Source organism: Triticum aestivum, chromosome 4A (assembly GCF_018294505.1).
Source record: "Triticum aestivum cultivar Chinese Spring chromosome 4A, IWGSC CS RefSeq v2.1, whole genome shotgun sequence".
NCBI classification, from domain to species: Eukaryota; Viridiplantae; Streptophyta; class Magnoliopsida; order Poales; family Poaceae; genus Triticum; species Triticum aestivum.
The window spans coordinates 628,556,246-628,581,461 of record NC_057803.1 but is presented as its reverse complement, the minus strand read 5'-3'; the positions used below and the strand labels follow the sequence as shown (position 1 = coordinate 628,581,461).

At 55.0% G+C, this 25,216-nt stretch overlaps 1 protein-coding gene across 1 annotated transcript in view; it reads left to right on the top strand.

Moving 5' to 3' along the window:
* The first annotated feature begins 10,033 nt into the window (after positions 1-10,033).
* Positions 10,034-25,216, top strand: part of LOC123084138 (ABC transporter G family member 45-like) — a 37,182-nt gene continuing 21,999 nt past the window's right edge. The window contains exon 1 of the mRNA XM_044505900.1: positions 10,034-10,080. Within this exon, the coding sequence (XP_044361835.1) occupies positions 10,034-10,080 (47 nt within the window). The remainder of the gene's footprint in view (positions 10,081-25,216) is intronic.

Here is a 25,216-nt window from a genome sequence, read left to right as displayed (position 1 = left end):
CACCTCTGCCATGGCCCCGAAAGCCGACAAGGGAAAGGGCGTGAAGTCGGCCGAGGCGCAGCGGCTCGCGGCGCTGCGGAAGGAGCGGGCGATCTTCTCCCCTCAGCTCGGCGTGCAGGAGCTAAGGGAATACTTCTACCTTTTTTGGGCGACGGAGACGCGTGCGCATCCGCGCACGAGGGTATTCCCGGCTACTGCTTCGAAGCCGGCTCCAAACGGGTACCAATTCTTTGTGCTATTCTTCTATTGCGGGCTCTTCCCGCCCTTCTCAGAGTTCTTCTGCGATATCATGAACACATACGACTTCCACCTCCTTGACTTCACCCCCAATGTCGTCCTGACCATGGCAGTTTTCGCACATTTGTGCGAAAACTTTGTCGGAGTCCACCCCAGTGTTGCCCTTTTCCGCCACTACTTCATTCCTCGGGTAGAGAGAGGAGAGCCGCTTGCCGGAGGGATTGCCTGGGTCTCGAGAGTCGGCAAGAAGGAGGCGTACTTGGATGGTGAGCTCCGCAGCAAGTGGGAGGAGTGGAGAGCGGAGTGGTGCTGGATCGTCGAGGAGAATCCGCAGCCCTTCACCGCCGTGCGCCAAGCTCCAATAGTGCGCAGCAATGACTGGAGCAACATGGCCCCGGAAGATGAGAGGCTGAAGATCGCCATCACTACGATTCTTCGCCTCAGGCTTGCCGGGCTCACTGTAGGTGCTGTCGGGGCAGATTTCCTCCGCCGCTGCATTGCCCCCCTGCAGGAGAGCGGGAGGCCCGCCTGGGAATTCAAGAACTCGGCGGACATCATGAGACTGCGGCCGGGCCTCAACTACAACTTCACCGTCTTGGAGCTGGATGCAATGCTTCTGGAGTTGTTCAAACGCGACCCCCAGCACCCATTCACGCTGCCGAGGGGCGTTGTCCCATTATGCAACAACTCTTCACTTGACCGGATCCGCGCCATGATGCCGTTGTGCGATTCACACGGAATCGTTCCAACTTGGCAAGAGCCTGCGGATGACGTCGTGCAAGCGTTCTTCGACAACTTGGAAGAGGTGCCGGTCCACGCTGACGAGCAGAAGAGCCTCACCCGTGACACCACCGACGAGGAGCTGCAGCGCATCGCCACTAGGGCGGAAGAGGCTGCGGCCGCAGCTGCCGCGGGCGCATTCGGGTTCACCATGGAGGAGGCGGAGGCTGCAGAGGCGGCAAACCTTGCCGAGCGCGCGGAGTTTGTTGGCGAGGAGGAGCCTGCCGGTTCCGAAGCCGAGCCGAGCGAGGCCGGCGAGGAAGAGCCCGAGCCCTCAGAAGGCTTGCCACAGGCGGAGCCCTCGGCCCTACCAAGAAGGCGTCTTCGCAGGGCTGCGGACATAGCGGGGCGGCAGCCGGCTCAATAGCCGCCAAGCCGTGTGACACGCTCTACCGCGGCAAGTCATGTTGCCGCGGGAGCGCCTCAAGCAGCAGCGGCAACTGGAGCGGGATCTTCCCGGGCCACCGCCATCGCTCCCGCCAAGCGGGCAAGGGACCCTACTCCTCCGCCTCGCCGCACCGTAGGAGGGACGGACTTCGATCTTTCCGCGCTCAGCTCCGACGAGGAGGAAGAAGAGTAAGTTTCTTTGGTGTTCTTGTAGTTCTCCAATCTTGCTGTTTATATCTTGTATCTGACTTGCTCCAACCTGGACTCTTTTCTTTTCAGGACGCTGGCCCAGAGAGCGGCAAAGAGGGCCAAAGCCGCGGTGATCGTCATCGAAGATGACCCCACCTTGTCAATAGGGGGTGGGTCCGAGATCACCTTGACGGACCCGGCAATCACTCCTCAAAGCAGCCCCCAGCGCAGCCCCCAGCGTAAGCTCATAGTTTAGCCTTCTGCTGCCGGGCATGCTTGAGCGCTCTTTCGTTTGTTGATATCTTGTTTGTTGATTTGTGTAGGAGCAGAGCAGCCACATCAGGAGCGCCCGGAATCTGGTCCCGAAGTGCCCTCTGCTTCGACTACGCCGCCAAGGGAGGGGTTCCCGGTAAGGGAGCGCTCTCCGGCAAGGGAGAACTCTCCGGCAAGGGACAGCACTGTCGATCCTGCGGTGACCGAGACAGCAACTGTAGATCTTGGCGCAGGTAATTCATTTGTCCGAAAACTCTCCCTTGGGTTCTTCTTCTTCTGATTTTCTTTTCTTGGAATTTTGATCGATTTTTCTCCCTTCTTCGTTTTTCAGACCCCTCTGCTACTGAGCCAATGGAGACAGAGGGCGCCGGCGAGGAAAGGGCCGGTGCTGATGAGACCGCCGGCGAGGAGGCCGCCAGGGCTGCCGCTGCAGAAGCCGGCGAGGGGTCGGGCGATCACACTAACGACCCTGAGGTCGCAGGAGCGCCAGGCACTGCGCCGACCGCCGATCCCTCTGCTGCTTCTGCGGAGCCGGGCTCCGAGGAGCCCCAGTCCGGCGCCTACTTGAAGGCCGGCGACGACATCTTCATCAAGCTACCCTGGGCATCGAGCTCCAGGGCGCCAGCCGAGGGGGAAACTTTTGACGGGGAGGTGCTCGCCTCTGCTGGGTTGTCGTTGGTCAACATGCCCAGCAGCAGCAGTGGCGAGCCCGAGGAGGAGCAGCTGCTGCGGAAGCTGCTGTCACTCTACCGCGCCCCGCAAGCCAAGCTGGCTTCCCGGGAAGCGCTTGTCGCGAAGGCGGGAGTGGACATGGAGAAGTGCGCGGAGGAGCTCCGAGGCCAAAATCAAGGAGCTCTCCGGTCTCTGGCGCAGGAGCGAGAGCGACTCAACGAGGAGCGCACGGCCTTCCTTCTCGAGAAGGCCGAAGCTGAGGAGGAGCAAAGGCTGGCCACCGAGAAGCAGTCCGCGCGGGAAGGTGAACTAGTGCAGCGGAAGGCCAACCTCGACAGCTACGAGGAAGAGCTCGCCGAGCGCGAGCATGCACTTGGCGGGGCGCTCAAGGAGGCAAAGGACGCTGCGGCAACTGCAGAGGCCGCCAAGAAAGAACTGGAGGAGAAGGCGGCGCAACTGGAGGCCGATATCGGGAAGAGCGGAGAGGAGCTTGCCACGCTCAAGCGTGAGCGCGAGAAGGATGCTGCCGCCCACGATGAGCTGCAAGGTCTTCTCGCTGAGAGGGGGAAGGAGCTCAGCGCCGCCAAGGATTCCAAAGCAGACCTGGAGCTGAAGCTGGCCACGCTGACGCAGACGCTGGAGGCCGCCAAGGAGCGGGAGAAGACCTTGTCGGAGAAGGTCAAGGCTGACGCGGCGTTGCTGGAGAGCATCGCAGTTACCCAGAACTCGTTCAAAGACACTGTGGAGCACTGGACCGAGGGTCTGGTGAATATTGCTGCAGTCATCAACGAGGAGCTGGCGCAGCTGGGGATGGAGGACTTTGGGTATCCTTCGGACGAGAGTCTCCAACCCAGCGCCAAGCTCAGCCTATTCTTCAAGGGCGTGGTGAAGGCGCTCCAGCGGCTCCGGGAGAGGATCCTAAAGTAGCTGGCCGATGAGTCGCGCAAAATCTGCGCCGGGGTTCTCCAGAAGGTGCTGATGAAGGTGGCCTTCCGCAATCCAGGCCTCAGCTTCACCAACGTCCTCAGGTCCTTGCCGCCTGACGCCGATCTGGATGCACTCAAGGCCCTTGTCGCACCCATTGTGGACAAGGTGAGCGAGATCAAGAGGGTCGAGGGCGGACGCGTAGACTAGGCCGTTCATTCCTTCTTTTCCCTTGTTGCTGCTAGTCATGTTATGAAAACATTCTGTTAGAGCTGCGACAAGTTATCTTGTAATATAACTTGATTTCTGTTATCAATTGCTATGTTATTTCCTCTACTAGATTCCTTCCTTTGTATGCTTTTACCCTACGCTTCTAGGGAACTTGTCGGCGCAAGCACCCGAGCCGCGAGCGCTGAGTGTGGAACTTCAGCAGCCTGCTGGCGGTGCTGCTTCCGACAAGAAACCTTGTCGCGACTAGATGCAGCACACCTAAGCTGTTGAGCGGACTCGAAACAAAGTAAGGGCGCAACTAGCCACGAGTTGGTTCCTCCGCGCACAGGTTTTCCATACAAAGCAGGGTCGTTCGAGGAAGATAACTCAAAAATTTAAAAACTGATTGCTCAAACTTTGGCAACTTAGCTTTTCTGCCGTTTGCTTCCCGGCAAGGCAAAACTTTGCTTGAACGACACTTGGTCCATACCACAATCTTCTCCTTCCCCCCCAGCAAACTTGTGTGCGAGGGAACCTTCTTTTCCTTGGTTGAAAGAAAGAAGAAAGAAGAGAAAATAATAATATGGAGCCTCTTCGGCTCGTTACTGCTTACCGGATGTCGGTGCTGCACAAAGTGTCAGATAATCGCATGCGAGAAAGAAACTAATGCATGAAATAGACAAGTTGTGCGGTGCACATGGGGTTTTGCTTATGCACGGGATCTGCGCCCGGCTTTGTACAAAGGATTACATGCAACAGCGGCAAGACTTGTACAAAAGGTGGTTGTCAAAATGGGTTCCGACAACCGCGCCCTACGGGAAAAACTTACGAAGATGTTCTATGTTCAAGGAGTTGCTCACCAGAATGCCATCTTCGGTCTCAAGGCGGACAGCGCCGGGCCTTGTGACTCGTTTCACCCTATAGGGGCCTTCCCACTTCGGGGTCAACTTGTTGGAATTCTTGGCGGACTGAACGCGCCGAAGAACAAGGTCGCCTTCCTCGAAGCTTCTGGCATTAACCTTGCGGCTATGGTAGCGGCGCAAAGCTTGCTGGTATCGAGCAGCTCGTACAGCAGCCTGAAGACGATCTTCCTCAAGGAGCAGCGCGTCGTCTTGCCGCAGCTGTTCTTGCTCAAGCTCATCATAAGCAAGCACTCGAGGCGATCCGTATACGAGTTCCGTGGAGAGAACTGCCTCTGCTCCATAGACTAGAGCGAAAGGTGTCTGGCCAGTGGCTCGATTTGGCGTCGTTCTGATCGACCAAAGAACCACCGGCAGCTCCTCGATTCAGTTTCTTCCGCACTTCTGCAGCCTGTCGAAAGTTCTGGTCTTGAGCCCGCGCAGCACTTCAGCGTTTGCCCTTTCTGCTTGACCGTTGCTTCTTGGGTGAGCAACAGAAGCGAAGCAGACCTTGGCGCCAAGGTCTTGGACGTACTGCATGAAGGTGCGGCTCGTAAATTGTGTGCCGTTGTCGGTGATGATCCTGTTAGGGATCCCTAAACGGCAAACAATTGACCTGAAGAACTTGACCGCTGACTGTGCTGTCACCTTCCTCACTGGCTGCACTTCCGGCCACTTTGTGAACTTGTCGATTGCAACGTACAAGTACTCAAAGCCCCCGACTGCTCGGGGGAAGGGGCCGAGGATATCGAGCCCCCAGACCGAAAATGGCCAGGATAAAGGGATCATCTGGACAACTTGAGTTGGCTGGTGTATCTGTTTGGAGTGAAACCGGCACGCTTCACACTTGGTTACTTGTGCAGTTGCATCCTGGAGGGCTGTCGGCCGAAAGAAGCCTTGCCGGAAAGCTTTACCGGCAAGTGCTCTTGCGCCAATGTGGTGGCCACATATGCCTCCATGTATCTCTGCCAACAGCTTTTGTCCATCTTCCCGGCAAATACTCTTCAATTTCACACCGTTGAGTCTTCTTCTGTACAGTATGCTATCGACAAACTGGTACATACTCGACTGCCGGGCTACTCTTTCCGCTTCTTCTTGCTCTTCGGGAAGTTGTCCTGTCTGAAGGAAATGGACAATCTGCTGTGCCCATGCTGGAGCTTGTGGCTCGACAACAAGGACTAAAGGCACATCTGCTGCTGCGGGAACATCCGCTTCTACGGCAAGGACTTGCGGCCCTGCCGGAGCTTGATGTTCCCCGGCAAGCTTGCCGGAGCAAAACTTGTCGGGAGCGTCTGCTTCAACGGAACAAACCATCAGGCTTGCCGGAGCAGACTGCCCCTCAGCATCCTTGGTGTTGATTTTGGGGACTTTCTTGGTGGCGGCTTCGGGGAGCTCTGCCGGAAAGTAGTCACCAGAAACCAACTTCCTCTTCTTGCTTTGTCTAGTTGATGGTGTTACGGATGGTTGAGTCAACTTGAGCACAAAGATTCCTGGTTCCACAGGTAACTTTAGTGCGGCGCACTTTGACAAGCCATCAGCAATGTCATTCTGAGCTCTTGGGATATGCTCCATTTGTAGGCCGTCAAAGTTCTCTTCTAGCTTCCTCACTTCATCAACATATGCTTCCATCAACGGACTTTGGTAGCTCTTATTTACTTGGCGGACGACAAGTTGTGAGTCGCCCCTGACAATAAGCTTCTTGATCCCAAGGTCTGCTGCAATTCTGAGACCGGCAAGCAATCCTTCATACTCTGCAGTATTGTTGGTTGCTTGTTCCTTGGGAAAGTGCATCTGGACTACGTACTTGAGGTGCTCTCCGGTGGGTGCGACAAGCAGCACAACCGCACCGGCGCCTTGGAGCGAAAAGGCACCATCAAAGTACATCAGCCACTCTTTACTTGCTTCTTTGACGGGGATGCTCGTCTCTAGAATTTCTTCATCAGGTGTTGGCGTCCACTCCGCTATGAATTCTACCAATGCTCTGCTTTGGATAGTTGAAGTGCTCTCAAACTTGAGGCCAAAGCTTGACAGTTCCAGCGCCCACTCGACAATCCTGCCTATTGCTTCTGGATTTTGCAGTATCCTCTTCAGCGGAAAGCGAGTGACGACTGTGATCTCATGTGCTTGAAAGTAATGGCGCAGCTTTCTCGAGGCCATGAGAAGGCCGAAAAGCAGTTTCTGCACGCCGGAGTACCTTGACCTAGCCCCCTGCAGAAGGGAACTGACAAAGTAAACTAGGCGCTGCACCATTCTTTTCTGCATCTTGTCGTGCTCCTGCGCAGATCCATCCTTGTCGGGACAAGAGCTTGTCGGCGAAACCCCCTGCTTGTCGCTGGATGCATCTGCCGGGGTTGTTGGATCATCGTCTGCCTCCCTCTCTTCCACTAACGCAACACTAACCACTTGATTGGTCGCCGCTATATACAGCAGCAACTTTTCTTGCGGCTTAGGTGCGACAAGTGTTGGAGTGGAGGACAGGTATCTCTTCAAGTCCTGCAGCGCAGCCTCCGCCTCCGGAGTCCATTTCATTGGACCTGCCTTCTTCAAAAAATTTAAAAATGGCAGGGCGCGTTCAGCAGATCTAGAGATAAACCTGCTGAGAGCAGCCACGCAACCGGCAAGCCTTCGTACATCCTTGACGCACTTTGGTGCTTCGATCTGCTCAATGGCCTTGATCTTGTCGGGATTGGCTTCAATTCCCCGCTGAGACACGAAGAACCCGAGAAGCTTGCCGGAAGGGACACCAAACACGCACTTCTCGGGGTTAAGCTTGAGGTTGATCTTGCGCAGATTTGCAGATGCCTCATCTAAATCTTGTATTAGGGTCGCCCTGTTCTTGCTTTTGACCACGATGTCATCCAAGTAGGCTTCCACATTTCTGTGCATCTGCGGTTCAAAAGCGTGGTGGACTGCCCTTGCGAATGTTGAACCAGCATTCTTCAAACCGAAAGGCATCCGTACGAAGCAGTACGTGCCACACGGGGTGATAAATGCGGTTTTCTCCTCATCCTCTTCTGCCATGAAGATCTGATGGTATCCTGAGTATGCATCAAGAAACGAAAGCAAATCACATCCGGCTGTGGAGTCAACAATCTGGTCAATGCGCGGCAAGGGAAATGGGTCTTTGGGACAAGCTTTATTAACATCAGTGAAGTCAATACAAAGTCTCCATTTCCCATTAGCCTTGCGCACAACAACAGGATTGGCCAACCACGTGGGATGGAGCACTCCTCTGACAAGGCCTGCTGCTTCCAACTTCTTGATTTCTTCTGCGATGAATTCTTGGCGCTCCACTGCCTGCTTCCTGACTCTCTGCTTGACGGGCCGCGCATGAGGATAGACGGCAAGGTGGTGCTCAATTACTTTCCTGGGAACACCGAGGATATCAGACGGTTGCCATGCAAACACGTCGACATTCGCCCGCAGGAAAGCAACGAGCGCGCTTTCCTATTTGGGGTCAAGAGCGGCGCTGATGGTGAAGGTACCACCAGCGCCATCCTCCTTGGCGGACACCTTCTTGGTCTCAGGTGGAGCTGCTTTTGCCTTTTTACACTTGCCGGTGGAGCTCTATGGTGCGTCCTCGACGGTAGCGCAGCACTCCGAAGAGGTGCGCTTGCCGGAGTGGGCATCAGAGCTCTTACCGGACTTGGTCTTCTTCTTCCCCCCGGGAGCTTCAGCGGCAAGTGTCTTGCGTTCTGCTGCGGCTGCTGCTTCCCGGTAGATCTTGTCGGCGCAGATAAGAGCATCCTTCTTGTCGCCAGAGACAGAGATGACACTTATCGGGCCTGGCATTTTCAGTACGTTGTACGCATAGTGAGATGCTGCCATGAACTTGGCGAGTGCTGGACGGCCAAGGATTCCATTGTAAGGTAATGGAAAATCAGCAACATCAAACGTGACCCTCTCAGTCCTGAAGTTCAGCTCGCTGCCAAATGTTACCGGCAACGTGGTCTTTCCCTTCGGCTTGCTCCTTCCCGGGTTGATTCCTTGAAATGTACCGGTCTCTTCGAGCTCGCTGTCAGGGATCTGGAGTTTCTGGAGCACCGTGGAGGAGATCAGATTCAAGCGGCCCCGCCGTCAACTAGCATCTTTGTGACCTTGAGGTTGCGGATCTTCATTCCCTTCATCAACATGCCACCGAAGAAGAAGACTTCGGCGGCAGCCGCTCCGTCCACGTCACTTCCGCCACCGTTGGAGCAAATGGATGGTGGAATGGACGCCGGCGGAAGAATGGACGTCGACGAGGAAGCTCATGATGCTGCCAGGTCTAAGAACAAGGCTGCACAAACCTCGGCGACTGTACATGTTCCGCGCCACTCTCAGGAGGCGCAAGATCAACAGCACCATGGCACTCGCAGCGCCATGCGCATGATAGACCAAGGCCAAGCTGGTGGATCTCGGAGCGCTCAAGACCAGCATGCACGCCAGCATGCTGGCACGAGTGGGGCACGGTCACCTGGACGGGATACTGCTCCTTCTAACATAGTTAGACGTTCGAGCACGTCCCGCTCCTCGCGCCGTCACCACTGCCACCCACCACTCCAGCAGAAGCTTTGGCGCGAGCTCAACTTCTCCTAGATTACCCTCCGACGTCGGACAAGATCGACGAATGGAGGGCCACCATTCAGGGTCTCATCGGCTACGCCAACAGCGACACTCCACGACGGCCGAGCGCGTCACCGCTGCGGCAGGGTTGCCAGGCGCGAGCCGGTGGTGACGAAACGGGTGGAGGTGCAACTACCATGCAATCACCACCCCGAAGGCCAAGATCGCCGACTCGCCGGATCCACCTCGATAGCGACTCCACCGCATCGTCGAATCCATGAGCTCGTCACGATCAGTGCCAAGTTCTTCATGATCGACAACAAGAAGACGCTCGAACTCGCATCGAGCATCGGAGAGAAGCGCAGCGTCAATCCGACAAGCGCGCTGGGCCCTCTGTTGACATGCATGCGCCAGAGGAACCAGGCGATCTGCCGTACGCGGTAGGTTGCCCTGTGTTCACTCGTGAGCTGCGGCAAGTCAAGTGGCCCAGCACAAAGAACTTCAAGCCAGACGTACCAGAGAAGTACGACGGCAAGACGCATCCGTCAGAATTCCTCAGCATCTATACCATTGCGGTACAGGCTGCCGGGGGGCGAGATGACAAGATCCTTACCAACTACTTCCCGCTGGTGCTCAAGCCCAACGTCAGGTCCTGGCTCATGCACTTGCCGGACAACTCCATATCTTCTTGGGCTGATCTGTGCCATCAATTTGTTGGCGCCTTCACAGGCGGACACAAGCCTCATGGCTAGGAGAGTGATCTTCATTTGCTCGCCCAAAAGGAAGGAGAGCCTCTGCGCAAGTACATTTAGAGATTCAGCAGTGTGCAGCACAACATCTCAGATGTCCACCCTGCCGCGGTGATCAGCGCGTTCCATCAGAATGTGCGAAACTGCAGGATGCGGGAGGAAATGGCGATGTGCAAGATCAGGGACGTCAGCGAGTTATATGCACTTGCCGACAAGTGTGCACGTGCTGAAGAAGGGAGGAGGCTCCCCGGAGAGAATGTAGGGGCGGGAGGATCTGACAGTGAAGATGCTGCCCCGTCAAGGAAAAACCGGCGGCGGAACAACAGAAGGAGAAAAAGTAAAGAGGTGCTAGTTGTTGAGCAGTCCGGCAATGGTGGTGGCGCCAAGGAGGCCAAAGCTAGTGACTCCGGCAAGGAGGTTGCCGCGGAGGTGGCGGTCGCCGACAAGCAGGACGGCACCAACAAGCAGTATTGCAAGATTCACCGCACCAAGGGCCATGATCTCCAGAACTGTAAGAAAGTCGAGCAGCTTGTTGAGCAACAGAAAGCTGAATACGAGCGGCGCGACAAGGAGAAGGCCCAGGAAGGTGCTGGGGGATCCGGCAAGAAACGTCCCGGCCGAGGAGGACGCCGCGGCAAAGCCAAACAGCGGCAAGGGGACCGACCTCCTCGCGGCCGCGACATGGATGAAGATGACGACGACGATGAAGACATGGATGATGAGGAGACTGATGAGCAGGGGTTCCAGAAAGCCACAGAGGTTCTGTGCATTGACGGTGGTGCTTCTCTGCACACCTCGCACCGTCAGCTCAAGCAGTGGATGCGGGAAGTTAATGCAGCAGAACCACCCGTCGAGTCACGCAAGCCGCTGAAATGGTCCAGCACGCCTATCATCTTTGATATTGAGGACCACCCTGATCGCATAACCGCGGTCGGGTGTTTGCCGATGTTGGTTTCACCAACAATCCGCAACCTCAAGGTCACAAAGATGCTAGTTGACGGCGGGGCCGGCTTGAATCTGATCTCCTCCACGGTGCTCCAGAAACTCCAGATCCCTGACAGCGAGCTCGAAGAGACCGGTACATTTCAAGGAATCAACCCGGGAAGGAGCAAGCCGAAGGGAAAGACCACCTTGCCGGTAACATTTGGAAGCGAGCTGAACTTCATGACTGAGAGGGTCATGTTTGATGTTGCTGATTTTCCATTACCTTACAATGGAATCCTTGGCCGTCCAGCACTCGCCAAGTTCATGGCAGCATCTCACTATGCGTACAACATACTGAAAATGCCAGGCCCGATAAGTGTCATCTCTGTCTCTGGCGAAAAGAAGGATGCTCTTATCTGCGCCGACAAGATCTACCGAGAAGCAGCAGCTGCAGCAGAACGCAAGACACTTGCCGCTGAAGCTCCCGGGGGGAAGAAGAAGACCAAGTCCGGTAAGAGCTCTGATGCCCACTCCGGCAAGCGCACCTCTTCGGAGTGCTGCGCTACCGTCGAGGACGCACCATCGAGCTCCACAGGCAAGTGTAAAAAGGCAATGGCAGCTCCACCTAAGCTTTCCTGCGGGCGAATGTCGACGTGTTTGCATGGCAACCGTCTGATATCCTCGGTGTTCCCAGGAAAGTAATTGAGCACCACCTTGCCGTTTGTCCTCATGTGCGGCCCGTCAAGCAGAGAGTCAGGAAGCAGGCAGTGGAGCGCCAAGAATTCATCGCAGAAGAAATCAAGAAGTTGGAAGCAGCAGGCCTTGTCAGAGGAGTGCTCCATCCCACGTGGTTGGCCAATCCTGTTGTTGTGCGCAAGGCTAACGGGAAATGGAAACTTTGTATTGACTTCACTAATGTTAATAAAGCTTGTCCCAAAGACCCATTTCCCTTGCCGCGCATTGACCATATTGTTGACTCCACAACCGGATGTGACTTGCTTTCGTTTCTTGATGCATACTCAGGATACCATCAGATCTTCATGGCAGAAGAGGATGAGGAGAAAACCGCATTTATCACCTCGTGTGGCACGTACTGCTTCGTACGGATGCCTTTCAGTTTGAAGAATGCTAGTTCAACATTTGCAAGGGCAGTCCACCACGCTTTTGAACCGCAGATGCACAGAAATGTGGAAGCCTACATGGATGACATCGTGGTCAAAAGCAAGAACAGGGCGACCCTGATACAAGATTTAGATGAGGCATTTGCAAATCTGCGCAAGATCAACCTCAAGCTTAACCCCGAGAAGTGCGTGTTTGGAGTCCCTTTCGGCAAGCTTCTCGGGTTCTTCGTGTCTCAGCGGGGAATTGAAGCCAATCCCGACAAGATCAAGGCCATTGAGCAGATCGAAGCACCAAAGTGCGTCAAGGATGTACGAAGGCTTGCCGGTTGCGTGGCTGCTCTCAGCAGGTTTATCTCTAGATCTGCTGAACGCGCCCTGCCATTTTTCAAAATTTTGAAGAAGGCAGGTCCAATGAAATGGACTCCGGAGGCGGAGGCTGCGCTACAGGACTTGAAGAGATACCTGTCCTCCACTCCAACACTTGTCGCACCTAAGCCGCAAGAAAAGTTGCTGCTGTATATAGCGGCGACCAATCAAGTGGTTAGTGCTGCGTTAGTAGCAGAGAGGGAGGCAGACGATGAGCCAGCAACCCCGGCAGATGCATCCAGCGACAAGCAGGGGGTTTCACCGACAAGCTCTGGTCCCGACAAGGATGGATCTGCGCAGGAGCACGACAAGATGCAGAAAAGAATGGTGCAGCGCCCAGTTTACTTTGTCAGTTCCCTTCTGCAGGGGGCTAGGTCAAGGTACTCCGGCATGCAGAAACTGCTTTTCGGCCTTCTCATGGCCTCGAGAAAGCTGCGCCATTACTTTCAAGCACATGAGATCACAGTCGTCACTCACTTTCCACTGAAGAGGATACTGCAAAATCCAGAAGCAACAGGCAGGATTGTCGAGTGGGCGCTGGAACTGTCAAGCTTTGGCCTCAAGTTTGAGAGCACTTCAACTATCCAAAGCAGAGCATTGGCAGAATTCATAGCGGAGTGGACGCCAACACCAGATGAAGAAATTCCAGAGACGAGCATCCCCGTCAAAGAAGCAAGTAAAGTGTGGCTGATGTACTTTGATGGTGCCTTTTTGCTGCAAGGCGCCGGTGCGGGTGTGCTGCTTGTCGCACCCACCGGAGAGCACCTCAAGTACGTAGTCTAGATGCACTTTCCCAAGGAACAAGCAACCAACAATACTGCAGAGTATGAAGGATTGCTTGCCGGTCTCAGAATTGCAGCAGACCTTGGGATCAAGAAGCTTATAGTCAGGGGTGACTCACAACTTGTCGTCCGCCAAGTAAACAAGAGCTACCAAAGTCCGTTGATGGAAGCATATGTTGATGAAGTGAGGAAGCTAGAAGAGCACTTTGACGGTCTACAAATGGAGCATATCCCAAGATCTCAGAATGACATTGCTGATGGCTTGTCAAAGTGCGCCGCACTAAAGTTACCTGTGGAACCAAGAATCTTTGTGCTCAAGTTGACTCAACCATCCGTAACACCATCAACTGGACAAAGAAAGAAGAGGAAGTTGGTTTCTGGTGACTACTTTCCGGCAGAGCTCCCCGAAGCCGCCGCCAAGAAAGTCCCCAAAATCAACACCAAGGATGCTGAGGGGCAGTCTGCTCCGGCAAGCCTTATGGTTTGTTCCGTTGAAGCAGACGCTCCCGACAAGTTTTGCTCCGGCAAGCTTGCCGGGGAACATCAAGCTCCGGCAGGGCCGCAAGTCCTTGCCGTAGAAGCGGATGTTCCCGCAGCAGCAGATGTGCCTTTAGTCCTTGTTGTCGAGCCACAAGCTCCAGCATGGGCACAGCAGATTGTCCATTTCCTTCAGACAGGACAACTTCCCGAAGAGCAAGAAGAAGCGGAAAGAGTAGCCCGGCAGTCGAGTATGTACCAGTTTGTCGATAGCATACTGTACAGAAGAAGACTCAACGGTGTGAAATTGAAGAGTATTTGCCGGGAAGATGGACAAAAGCTGTTGGCAGAGATACATGGAGGCATATGTGGCCACCACATTGGTGCAAGAGCACTTGCCGGCAAAGCTTTCCGGCAAGGCTTCTTTTGGCCGACAGCCCTCCAGGATGCAACTGCACAAGTAACCAAGTGTGAAGCGTGCCAGTTTCACTCCAAACAGATACACCAGCCAACTCAAGTTGTCCAGACGATCCCTTTATCCTGGCCATTTTCGGTCTCGGGGCTCGATATCCTCGGCCCCTTCCCCCGAGCATTCGGGGGCTTTGAGTACTTGTACGTTGCAATCGACAAGTTCACAAAGTGGCCGGAAGTGCAGCCAGTGAGGAAGGTGACAGCACAGTCAGCGGTCAAGTTCTTCAGGTCAATTGTTTGCCGTTTCGGGATCCCTAACAGGGTCATCACCAACAACGGCACACAATTTATGAGCCACACCTTCATGCAGTACGTCCAAGACCTTGGCGCCAAGGTCTGCTTCGCTTCTGTTGCTCACCCGAGAAGCAACGGTCAAGCAGAAAGGGCAAACGCTGAAGTGCTGCGCGGGCTCAAGACCAGAACTTTCGATAGGCGGCGCAAGTGCGGAAGAAACTGGATCGAGGAGCTGCCGGTGGTTCTTTGGTCGATCAGAACGACGCCAAATCGAGCCACTGGCCAGACACCTTTCGCTCTAGTCTATGGAGCAGAGGCAGTTCTCCCCACGGAACTCGTATACGGATCGCCTCGAGTGCTCGCTTATGATGAGCTTGAGCAAGAACAGCTGCGGCAAGACGACGCGCTGCTCCTTGAGGAAGATCGTCTTCAGGCTGCTGTACGAGCTGCTCGATACCAGCAAGCTTTGCGCCGCTACCATAGCCGCAAGGTTAATGCTAGAAGCTTCGAGGAAGGCGACCTTGTTCTTCGGCGCGTTCAGTCCGCCAAGAATTCCAACAAGTTGACGCCGAAGTGGGAAGGCCCCGATAGGGTGAAACGAGTCACAAGGCCCGGCGATGTCCGCCTTGAGACCGAAGATGGCATTCCGGTGAGCAACTCCTGGAACATAGAACATCTTCGTAAGTTTTTCCGGTAGGGCGCGGTTGTCGGAACCCGTTCTGATAACCACCTTTTGTACAAGTCTTGCCGCTGTTGCATGTAATCCTTTGTAGAAAGCCGGGCGCAGATCCCGTGCATAAGCAAAACCCCATGTGCACCGCACAACTTGTCTATTTCATGCATTAGTTTTCTTCTCGCATGCGATTATCTGACACTTTGTGCAGCACCGACATCCGGTAAGCAGTAACGAGCCGAAGAAGCTCCATATTATTATTTTCTCTTCTTTCTTCTTTCTTTCAACCAAGGAAAAGAAGGTTCCCTCGCACACAAGTTTGCCGGGGGGGAAGGAGAAGATTGTGGTATGGACCAGGCGTCGTTCAAGCAAAGTTTTGCCTTGCCGGGAAGCAAACAGCAGAAAAGCTAAGTTGCCAAAGTTTGAGCAATCAGTTTTTAAAATTTTTGAGTTATCTTCCTCGAACGACCCTGCTTTGTATGGAAAACCTGTGCGCGGAGGAACCAACTCGTGGCTAGTTGCGCCCTTACTTTGTTTCGAGTCCGCTCAACAGCTTAGGTGTGCTGCATCTAGTCACGACAAGGTTTCTTGTCGGAAGCAGCGCCGCCAGCAGGCTGCTGAAGTTCCGCACTCAGCGCTCGCGGCTCGGGTGCTTGTGCCGACAAGTTCCCTAGAAGCGTAGGGTAAAAGCATACAAAGGAAGGAATCTAGTAGAGGAAATAACATAGCAATTGATAACAGAAATCAAGTTATATTACAAGATAACTTGTCGCAGCTCCAACAGAATGTTTTCATAACATGACTAGCAGCGACAAGGGAAAAGAAGGAATGAACGGCCTAGTCTACGCGTCCGCCCTCGACCCTCTTGATCTCGCTCACCTTGTCCACAATGGGTGCGACAAGGGCCTTGAGTGCATCCAGATCGGCGTCAGGCGGCAAGGACCTGAGGATGTTGGTGAAGCTGAGGCCTGGATTGCTGAAGGCCACCTTCATCAGCACCTTCTAGAGAACCCCGGCGTAGATTTTGCGCGACTCGTCGGCCAGCTGCTTCGGGATCCTCTCCCGGAGCCGCTCGAGCGCCGTCACCACGCCCTTGAAGAACAGGCTGAGCTTGGCGCTGGGTTGGAGACTCTCGTCCGAAGGATATCCAAAGTCCTCCATCCCCAGCTGCGCCAGCTCCTCGTTGATGACTGCGGCATATTCACCAGACCCTCGGTCCAGTGCTCCACAGTGTCTCTGAACGAGTTCTGGGTAACTGCGATGCTCTCCAGCAATGCCGCGTCAGCCTTGACCTTCTCCGACAAGGTCTTCTCCCGCTCCTTGGCGGCCTCCAGCGTCTGCGTCAGCGTGGCCAGCTTCAGCTCCAGGTCTACTTTGGAATCCTTGGCGGCGCTGAGCTCCTTGCCCCTCTCAGCGAGAAGACCTTGCAGCTCACCGTGGGCGGCAGCATCCTTCTCGCGCTCACGCTTGAGCGCGGCAAGCTCCTCTCCGCTCTTCCCAATATTGGCCTCCAGTTGCGCCGCCTTCTCCTCCAGTTCTTTCTTGGCGGCCTCTGCAGTTGCCGCAGCGTCCTTTGCCTCCTTGAGCGCCCCGCCAAGTGCCTGCTCGCGCTCGGCAAGCTCTTCCTCGTAGCTGTCGAGGTTGGCCTTCTGCTGCACTAGTTCACCTTCCCGCGCGGACTGCTTCTCGGCGGCCAGTCTTTGCTCCTCCTCAGCTTCGGCCTTCTCGAGAAGGAAGGCCGTGCGCTCCTTGTCGAGTCGCTCCCGCTCCCGCGCCAGAGACCGGAGAGCTTCTTGATTTTGGCATCGGAGCTCCTCCGCGCGCTTCTCCATGTCCACTCCCGCCTTCGCGACAAGCGCTTCCCGGGAAGCCAGCTTGGCTTGCCGGGCGTGGTAGAGTGACACCAGCTTCCGCAGCAGCTGCTCCTCCTCGGGCTCGCCACTGCTGCTGCTGGGCGCGTTGACCAACGACAGCCCAGCAGAGGCGAGCACCTCCCCGTCAAAAGTTTCCCCCTCGGCTGGCGCCCTGGAGCTCGATGCCCAGGGTAGCTTGATGAAGATGTCGTCGCCGGCCTTCAAGTAGGCGCCGGACTGGGGCTCCTCGGAGCCCGGCTCCGCAGAAGCAGCAGAGGGATCGGCGGTCGGCGCAGCGCCTGGCGCTCCTGCGGCCTCAGGGTCGTCAGTGCGATCGCCCGACCCCTCACCGGCTTCTGCAGCGGTAGCCCTGGCGGCCTCCTCGCTGGCGGTCTCATCAGCACCGGCCCTTTCCTCGCCGGCGCCCTCTGTCTCCATTGGCTCAGTAGCAGAGGGGTCTGAAAAACGAAGAAGGGAGAAAAATCGATCAAAAGTCCAAGAAAAGAAAATCAGAAGAAGAAGAACCCAAGGGAGAGTTTTCGGACAAATGAATTACCTGCGCCAAGATCTACAGTTGCGGTCTCGGTCACCGCAGGATCAACAGTGTTGTCCCTTGCCGGAGAGTTCTCCCTCGCCGGAGAGCGCTCCCTTACCGGGAACCCCTCCCTTGGCGGCGTAGTCGAAGCAGAGGGCACTTCAGGACCAGATTCTGGGCGCTCCTGATGTGGCTGCTCTGCTCCTACACAAATCAACAAACAAGATATCAACAAACGAAAGAGCGCTCAAGCGTGCCCGGCAGCAGAAGGCTAAACTATGAGCTTACGCTGGGGGCTGCTTTGAGGAGTGATTGCCGGGTCTGTCAAGGTGATCTCGGACCCACCCCCTATTGACAAGGTGGGGTCATCTTCGATGACGATCACCGTGGCTTTGGCCCTCTTCGCCGCTCTCTGGGCCAGCGTCCTGAAAAGAAAAGAGTCCAGGTTGGAGCAAGTCAGATACAAGATATAAACAGCAAGATTGGAGAACTACAAGAACACCAAAGAAACTTACTCTTCTTCCTCCTCGTCGGAGCTGAGCGTGGAAAGATCGAAGTCCGGCCCTCCTACGGTGCGGCGAGGCGGAGGAGTAGGGTCCCTTGCCCGCTTGGCGGGAGCGGTGGCGGTGGCCCGGGAAGATCCCGCTCCAGTTGCCGCTGCTGCTTGAGGCGCTCCCGTGGCAACATGACTTGCCGCGGTAGAGCGTGTCGCACGGCTTGGCGGCTATTGAGCCGGCTGCCGCCCCGCTACATCCGCAGCCCTGCGAAGACGCCTTCTTGGCGGGGCCGGGGGCTCCGCCTGCGGTAAGCCTTCTGAGGGCTCGGGCTCTTCCTCGCCGGCCTCGCTCGGCTCGGCTTCGGAACCGGCAGGCTCCTCCTTGCCAACAAACTCCGCGCGCTCGGCAAGGTTTGCCGCCTCTGCAGCCTCCGCCTCCTCCATGGTGAACCCGAATGCACCCGCGGCAGCTACGGCTGCAGCCTCTTCCGCCCTAGTGGCGATGCGCTGCAGCTCCTCGTCGGTGGTGTCACGGGTGAGGCTCTTCTGCTCGTCAGCGTGGACCGGCACCTCTTCCAAGTTGTCGAAGAACGCTTGCACGACGTCATCCGCAGGCTCTTGCCAAGTTGGAACGATTCCGTGTGAATCGCACAACGGCATCATGGCGTGGATCCGGTCAAGCGAAGAGTTGTTGCATAATGGGACAATGCCCCTCGGCAGCGTGAATGGGTGCTGGGGGTCGCGTTTGAACAACTCCAGAAGCATTGCATCCAGCTCCAAGATGGTGAAGTTGTAGTTGAGGCCCGGCCGCAGTCTCATGATGTCCGCCGAGTTCTTGAATTCCCAGGCGGGCATCCCCCTCTCCTGCAGGGGGGCAATGCGGCGGCGGAGGAAATCTGCACCGACAGCACCTACAGTGAGCCTGGCAAGCCTGAGGCGAAGAATCCTAGTGATGGCGATCTTCAGCCTCTCATCTTCCGGGGCCACGTTGCTCCAGTCATTGCCGCACACTATTGGAGCTTGGCGCACGGTGGTGAAGGGCTGCGGATTCTCCTCGACGATCCAGCACCACTCCGCTCTCCACTCCTCCCACTTGCTGCGGAGCTCACCATCCAAGTACGCCTCCTTCTTGCCGACTCTCGAGACCCAGGCAATCCCTCCGGCAAGCGGCTCTCCTCTCTCTACCCGAGGAATGAAGTAGTGGCGGAAAAGGGCAACACTGGGGTGGACTCCGACAAAGTTTTCGCACAAATGTGCGAAAACTGCCATGGTCAGGACGGCGTTGGGGGTGAAGTCAAGGAGGTGGAAGCCGTATGTGTTCATGATATCGCAGAAGAACTCCGAGAAGGGCGGGCAGAGCCCGCAATAGAAGAATAGCGCAAAGAATGGGTACCCGTTTGGAGCCGGCTTCGAACCAGTAGCCGGGAATAACCTCGTGCGCGAATGCGCACGCGTCTCCGTCGCCCAAAAAAGGTAGAAGTATTCCCTCAGCTCCTGCACGCCGAGCTGAGGGGAGAAGATCGCCCACTCCTTCCGCAGCGCCGCGAGCCGCTGCGCCTCGGTCGACTTCACGCCCTTTCCCTTGTCGGCTTTCGGGGCCATGGCAGAGGTGGTGAGGGAGGTCGACGGCGTGGAGATGCTGGTGACAATGGGGGGGGCGGAGCGCTGCTCTCTCGGCTTCGAGAAGAAGGGGGGAGCGGCGGAGTTTCTTGAAGATGGAGTAGTAGCAACCAGCGAGGGGGGACGAACTGCCCTGTTTCCTCTGCTTATAAAGAGGGACGGGGCGGACGTTTCTCCCTTCCTAATAAACAACCACCCACAATCTCCCCCACGATGCCGCATTCAACGCGTGCCGTTATGGGAGAGCGCGGTGGATACGGAGCAAGATTTGGTGTGGCCTAGTTCGCGTGTGCCCGTGCCCTGTCTTGGGCCTGGCCCAACAGCGCTCGGCACCGTGTCTGGCCCAGGCCCGGGGGCTCCCCTGTCGGTGTACTAGAATAGGGGTACCCTAGTACCCCGAACTTGTGCACAGGCAGTTGCAGCGCCCCGTGGCAAGGCTTGCCGGGTGAACGCCAAGACCCTCCAAGGTTCCCTTGGAGCCATTCAAGAACAAAGTATTTTAAGCTTAAGATACAGGGCCCCGGCAAGAGGAACTTGCCGGGAAGGCCAACCGAGGCACTCCAAGGAACTTGCCACGACGCGCCACGCGCTCCGGCAAGGCAACAAGGCCCCGGCAAGAGGAGCTTGCCGGGAAGACTAACCAAGTTACCTCGAAGCCCGGTGAGCGACAAGCCTCCGGGCCCGACAAGATAGTAGCAGCGGTAAGGCGCTTGCCGCGGCAGGCGGCCACTCTGTGCCCACGCTCCAGCTCATCCGCCAACGTGTCGTTCTGGGGGCCTCTCCAGACGCGCGTGGCGCGAGGCTGTGCAGCCAGCGGTACACTGTGGCATGCGAAGCTGACAAGATCACCATCGTGGCGAACGATGGCGCCCCTAACGGTCCCTTTCTGCACTGTTTGGGCGACTCAGACGGGCATTTAATGCCCTTGTCCCCTGCCGTCAGAGTTAGGTAGGGTGCACTGTACAAATAACTGTACCAACCACCTCGCTTTTTACATTTGTGCCCTTCTTTGCGTTGCCACCTGTCGGTGACCCCTTTAGCATATAAAAGGAGGCCCATGCGCAACGTAGAGGGGGTTCGGAGGTTCGGTCGCTTCGACTCATTTGTAAACAAGAAAGACACCACGCTCTCTCGGGAGCAAGAACACAAGATAATATAGCCAGACAAGCAGCAGTAGGAGTATTATCTCTCCGGAGAGCTCCGAAGCTGGGTAAACCGCTCGTGTGCTTCGCCTCGATCTGCTCTTCGTGCGACCTCCGCCCCCCCGCCGAACCGAAAGGGGCCCGGTCCGCCGGCCCCATAGGTGTTCGTGGGTCAGTTTCCCTCCGACGTCTTTGGATAATACTCCTACTGCTGCTTGTCTGGCTATATTATCTTGTGTTCTTGCTCCCGAGAGAGCGTGGTGTCTTTCTGGTTTACAAATGAGTCGAAGCGACCGAACCTCCGAACCCCCTCTACGTTGCGCATGGGCCTCCTTTTATACGCTAAAGGGGTCACCGACAGGTGGCAACGCAGAGAAGGGCACAAATGTAAAAAGTGAGGTGGTTGGTACAGTTATTTGTACAGTGCACCCTACCTAACTCTGACGGCAGGGGACAAGGGCATTAAATGCACGTCTAAGTCGCCCAAACAGTGCAGAAAGGGACCGTTAGGGGCGCCACCGTTCGCCACGATGGTGATCTTGTCAGCTTCGCATGCCACAGTGTACCGCTGGCTGCACAGCCTCCCGCCACGCGCGTCTGGAGAGGCCCCCAGAACGACACGTTGGCGGATGAGCTGGAGCGTGGGCACAGAGTGGCCGCCTGCCGCGGCAAGCGCCTTACCGCTGCTGCTATCTTGGCGGGCCCGGAGGCTTCTCGCTCACCGGGCTTTGGGGTAACTTGGTTAGTCTTCCCGGCAAGCTCCTCTTGCCGGGGCCTTGTTGCCTTGCCGGAGCGCGTGGCGCGTCGCGGCAAGTTCCTTGGAGTGCCTCGGTTGGCCTTCCCGGCAAGCTCCTCTTGCTGGGGCCCTGTATCTTAAGCTTAAAATACTTTGTTCTTGAATGGCTCCAAGGGAACCTTGGAGGGTCTTGGCGTTCGCCCGGCAAGCCTTGCCACGGGGCGCTACAACTGCCCGTGCACAAGTTCGGGGTACTAGGGTACCCCTATTCTAGTACACCGACAGGAGCCCCCGGGCCTGGGCCAGACACGGTGCCGAGCGCTGTCGGGCCAGGCCCAAGACAGGGCACGGGCACACGCGAACTGGGCCACACCAATTCTCGCTCCATATCCACCGCGCTCTCCCATAACGGCACGCGTTGAATGCGGCATCATGGGGGGATCGTGGGTGGTTGTTTATTAGGAAGGGCGAAACATCCGCCCCGTCCCTCTTTATAAGCAGAGGAAACAGGGGCAGTTCGTCCCCCCTCGCTGGTTGCTACTACTCCATCTTCAAGAAACTCCGCCGCTCCCCCCTTCTTCTCGAAGCCGAGAGAGCAGCGCTCCGAGATCCACCAGCTTGGCCTTGGTCTATCATGCGCATGGCGCTGCGAGTGCCATGGTGCTGTTGATCTTGCGCCTCCTGAGAGTGGCGCGGAACATGTACAGTCGCCGAGGTTTGTGCAGCCTTGTTCTTAGACCTGGCAGCATCATGAGCTTCCTCGTCGACGTCCATTCTTCCGCCGGCGTCCATTCCACCATCCGTTCGCTCCAACGGTGGAGGAAGTGACGTGGACAGAGCGGCTGCCGCCGAAGTCTTCTTCTTCGATGGCATGTTGATGAAGGGAATGAAGATCTAGCTCGTGTGAACACCGGATCAGGTTCACACAATCTCGACGCCCCCCTACCTGGCGCGCCAAAGATGTCGGGGGGAAACTGACCCATGAACACCTATGGGGCCGGCGGACCGGGCCCCTTTCGGTTCGGCGGGGGCGGAGGTCGCACGAAGAGCTCCTCTTGCCGGGGCCCTGTATCCTAAGCTTAAAATACTTTGTTCTTGAATGGCTCCAAGGGAACCTTGGAGGGTCTTGGCGTTCGCCCGGCAAGCCTTGCCACGGGGCGCTGCAACTGCCCGTGCACAAGTTCGGGGTACTAGGGTACCCCTATTCTAGTACACCGACAGAGCGGCAAGTCCGCTAATGTTGTCATCGGTGATACTGATATGAAGGAATCAGGGTACAGTATTTTTCCTACCATCCTTTCAGTATTTCAATCCCCTGATTGGTTAATTGACACCGGTGCCAATGTACATGTTTGTGCTGACGCCTCCATGTTTTCTTCTTACCAGGCAACAGGGACTTCACCCGTGCTGATGGGGAACGGGTCACATGCCATCGTTCGAGGTGTTGGTATGGTCGATCTGAAGTTTACTTCGGGGAAGACTGTGCGTCTGAAGAACGTTTATCATGTGCCGTCCATTAATAAAAATCTCGTTAGCGGTTCCCGTTTATGTCGAGATGGTTTTAAGATGGTTTTCGAATCCAATAAAGTTGTAATTTCTAAGTGTGGACAATTTGTTGGAAAAGGCGATGAGTGCGGAGGCTTGTTCCGCCTATCTTTGTCAGATATTTGCACTAAAGTTATCAATAATGTTTGCCACAATAATGAGTCGGATATTTGGCTTTCACAACTCTGTCATATTAACTTTGGTTGCATGACGCGGTTAGCCAATATGAATTTAATTCCGAAAATCTCTACTGTCAAAGGCTCCAAGTGCCAAGTATGTGTGCAAGCTAAGCAACCTCGCAAGTCCCATAAGACTACAGAGGCAAGAGACTTGGCGCCACTAGAGCTTATACATTCTGATCTTTGTGAGATGAATGGCGTGATGACAAAAGGTGGAAAGAGATACTTCATGACGTTGATTGATGACTCCACTAGATATTGTTATGTGTATCTTCTGAAATCAAAAGATGAGGCTTTGACTTTCTTTAAAAACTATAAAGCTGAGGCAGAGAACCAACTTGATCCGGAAATTAAACGGCTTAGGTCCGATCGTGGTGAAGAGTATTTTTCCAGTGAATTTGATCTGTTTTGTGTGGAACATGGTATAATCCATGAGAGGACGCCTCCCTACTCACCCCAGTCAAATGGGGTAGCCGAAAGAAAGAACCGAACTCTAACTGATATGGTTAACACCATGTTAGACACTTCGGGTCTATCCAAGGAATGGTGGGGGGAGGCGCTAATGACCGCGTGTCATGTCCTAAACCGAGTTCCCACAAAGCATAAGACCATGACTCCATTTGATCAATGGGAAAGGAAAAGGTTGAAACTCTCTTACCTACGTACTTGGGGTTGTTTGGCGAAAGTCAATATACCAATTCCCAAGAAGCGCAAGCTTGGACCAAAAAATGTGGATTGTGTTCTTCTGGGCTATGCTTTTCATAGCATCGGCTATAGTTTTTTGATAATAAAATCTGAGGTATCCGACATGCATGTTGGTACGATTATGGAATCAAATGATGCAACTTTCTTTGAGGACATATTTCCTATGAAGGATATGTCGAGTTCATCAAATCAGGAGATACCTACTCCATCTAGTGAGGAATTCACTGTAATTCCTGAACCCACCATTGTGATGGAACACGTTGAGAATCCTGTTGAGGGTAACAATGGGACTCCTGTGAGGAGTAAGAGACAAAGGACTGCAAAGTCTTTTGGTGATGATTTCATTGTGTACCTCGTGGATGACACACCCAGGACTATTTCAGAAGCCTATGCATCTCCTGATGCTGACTACTGGAAGGAAGCTGTACGTAGTGAAATGGATTCCATCTTAGCTAACGGTACCTGGGAGATCACTGACCGTCCATATGGGTGCAAACCTATAGGATGTAAATGGGTGTTCAAGAAGAAGCTTAGACCTGATGGTACGATTGAAAAGTACAAGGCACGGCTTATGGCCAAGGGTTATACCCAGAAAGAAGGTGAAGACTTCTTTGATACTTACTCACCCGTGGCTAGACTGACCACAATTCGGGTGCTACTATCACTGGCTGCCTCACATGGTCTTCTCGTTTATCAAATGGACATTAAGACGGCTTTCCTTAATGGAGAGTTGAAGGAGGAAATTTACATGGATCAGCCAGATGGTTTTGTAGTACCTGGTCAGGAAGGAAAGGTGTGCAAGTTATTAAAGTCTTTATATGGCCTTATCTGTCAGAAAATTGAGGAACTCCGGAGTTATTACGTTGGATTATATCCAAACGTCGAAAAACTTGGCAGATCCCTTCACAAAGGGTCTATCACGTAATGTGATAGATAATGCATCGATGGAGATGGGTTTGAGACCCACCGCATGAGTTGTCCATAGTGGTAACCCACTCTATGTGATCGGAGATCCCATGAAGTAGAAGTGGGAGACAAGCTGTTGGTCAGCTGGGAGGAGAGTATCCTATATTAATTATCCCACTCCGTGAAGATGCAATACTCTCCTGATCTGCATGGCAGGTTGATACTTATCTTAATGTGTTCCAAGTGGCTTATTCGGGTAAGAAGAGATGTTGTCCTGCAGAACATCTTCTGAGGAACACACCTATATGAATTTGACTGTTAACGTCGCAGTCTGTGAGAATTGGGTGTTCTCTAATAAATTCATGAAAGGCCCTGGAGTATGACGTATACGCTCCACCCGCGGGGAAGCCTTGCGGCAGCCCAGTATCGGTCAAGAATTTGTGTGAAACTAGTTTCACAGAAAACTTGTAGTTCAAGGCATAGTCCACTATTCAAGTTGTGATCTAGTGTAGCATAAATTTCTAAGTGGAAGTTCAACTTCACAGTCTCCACTAAGCACCGATATATAAAACAATGTTTTGGAACT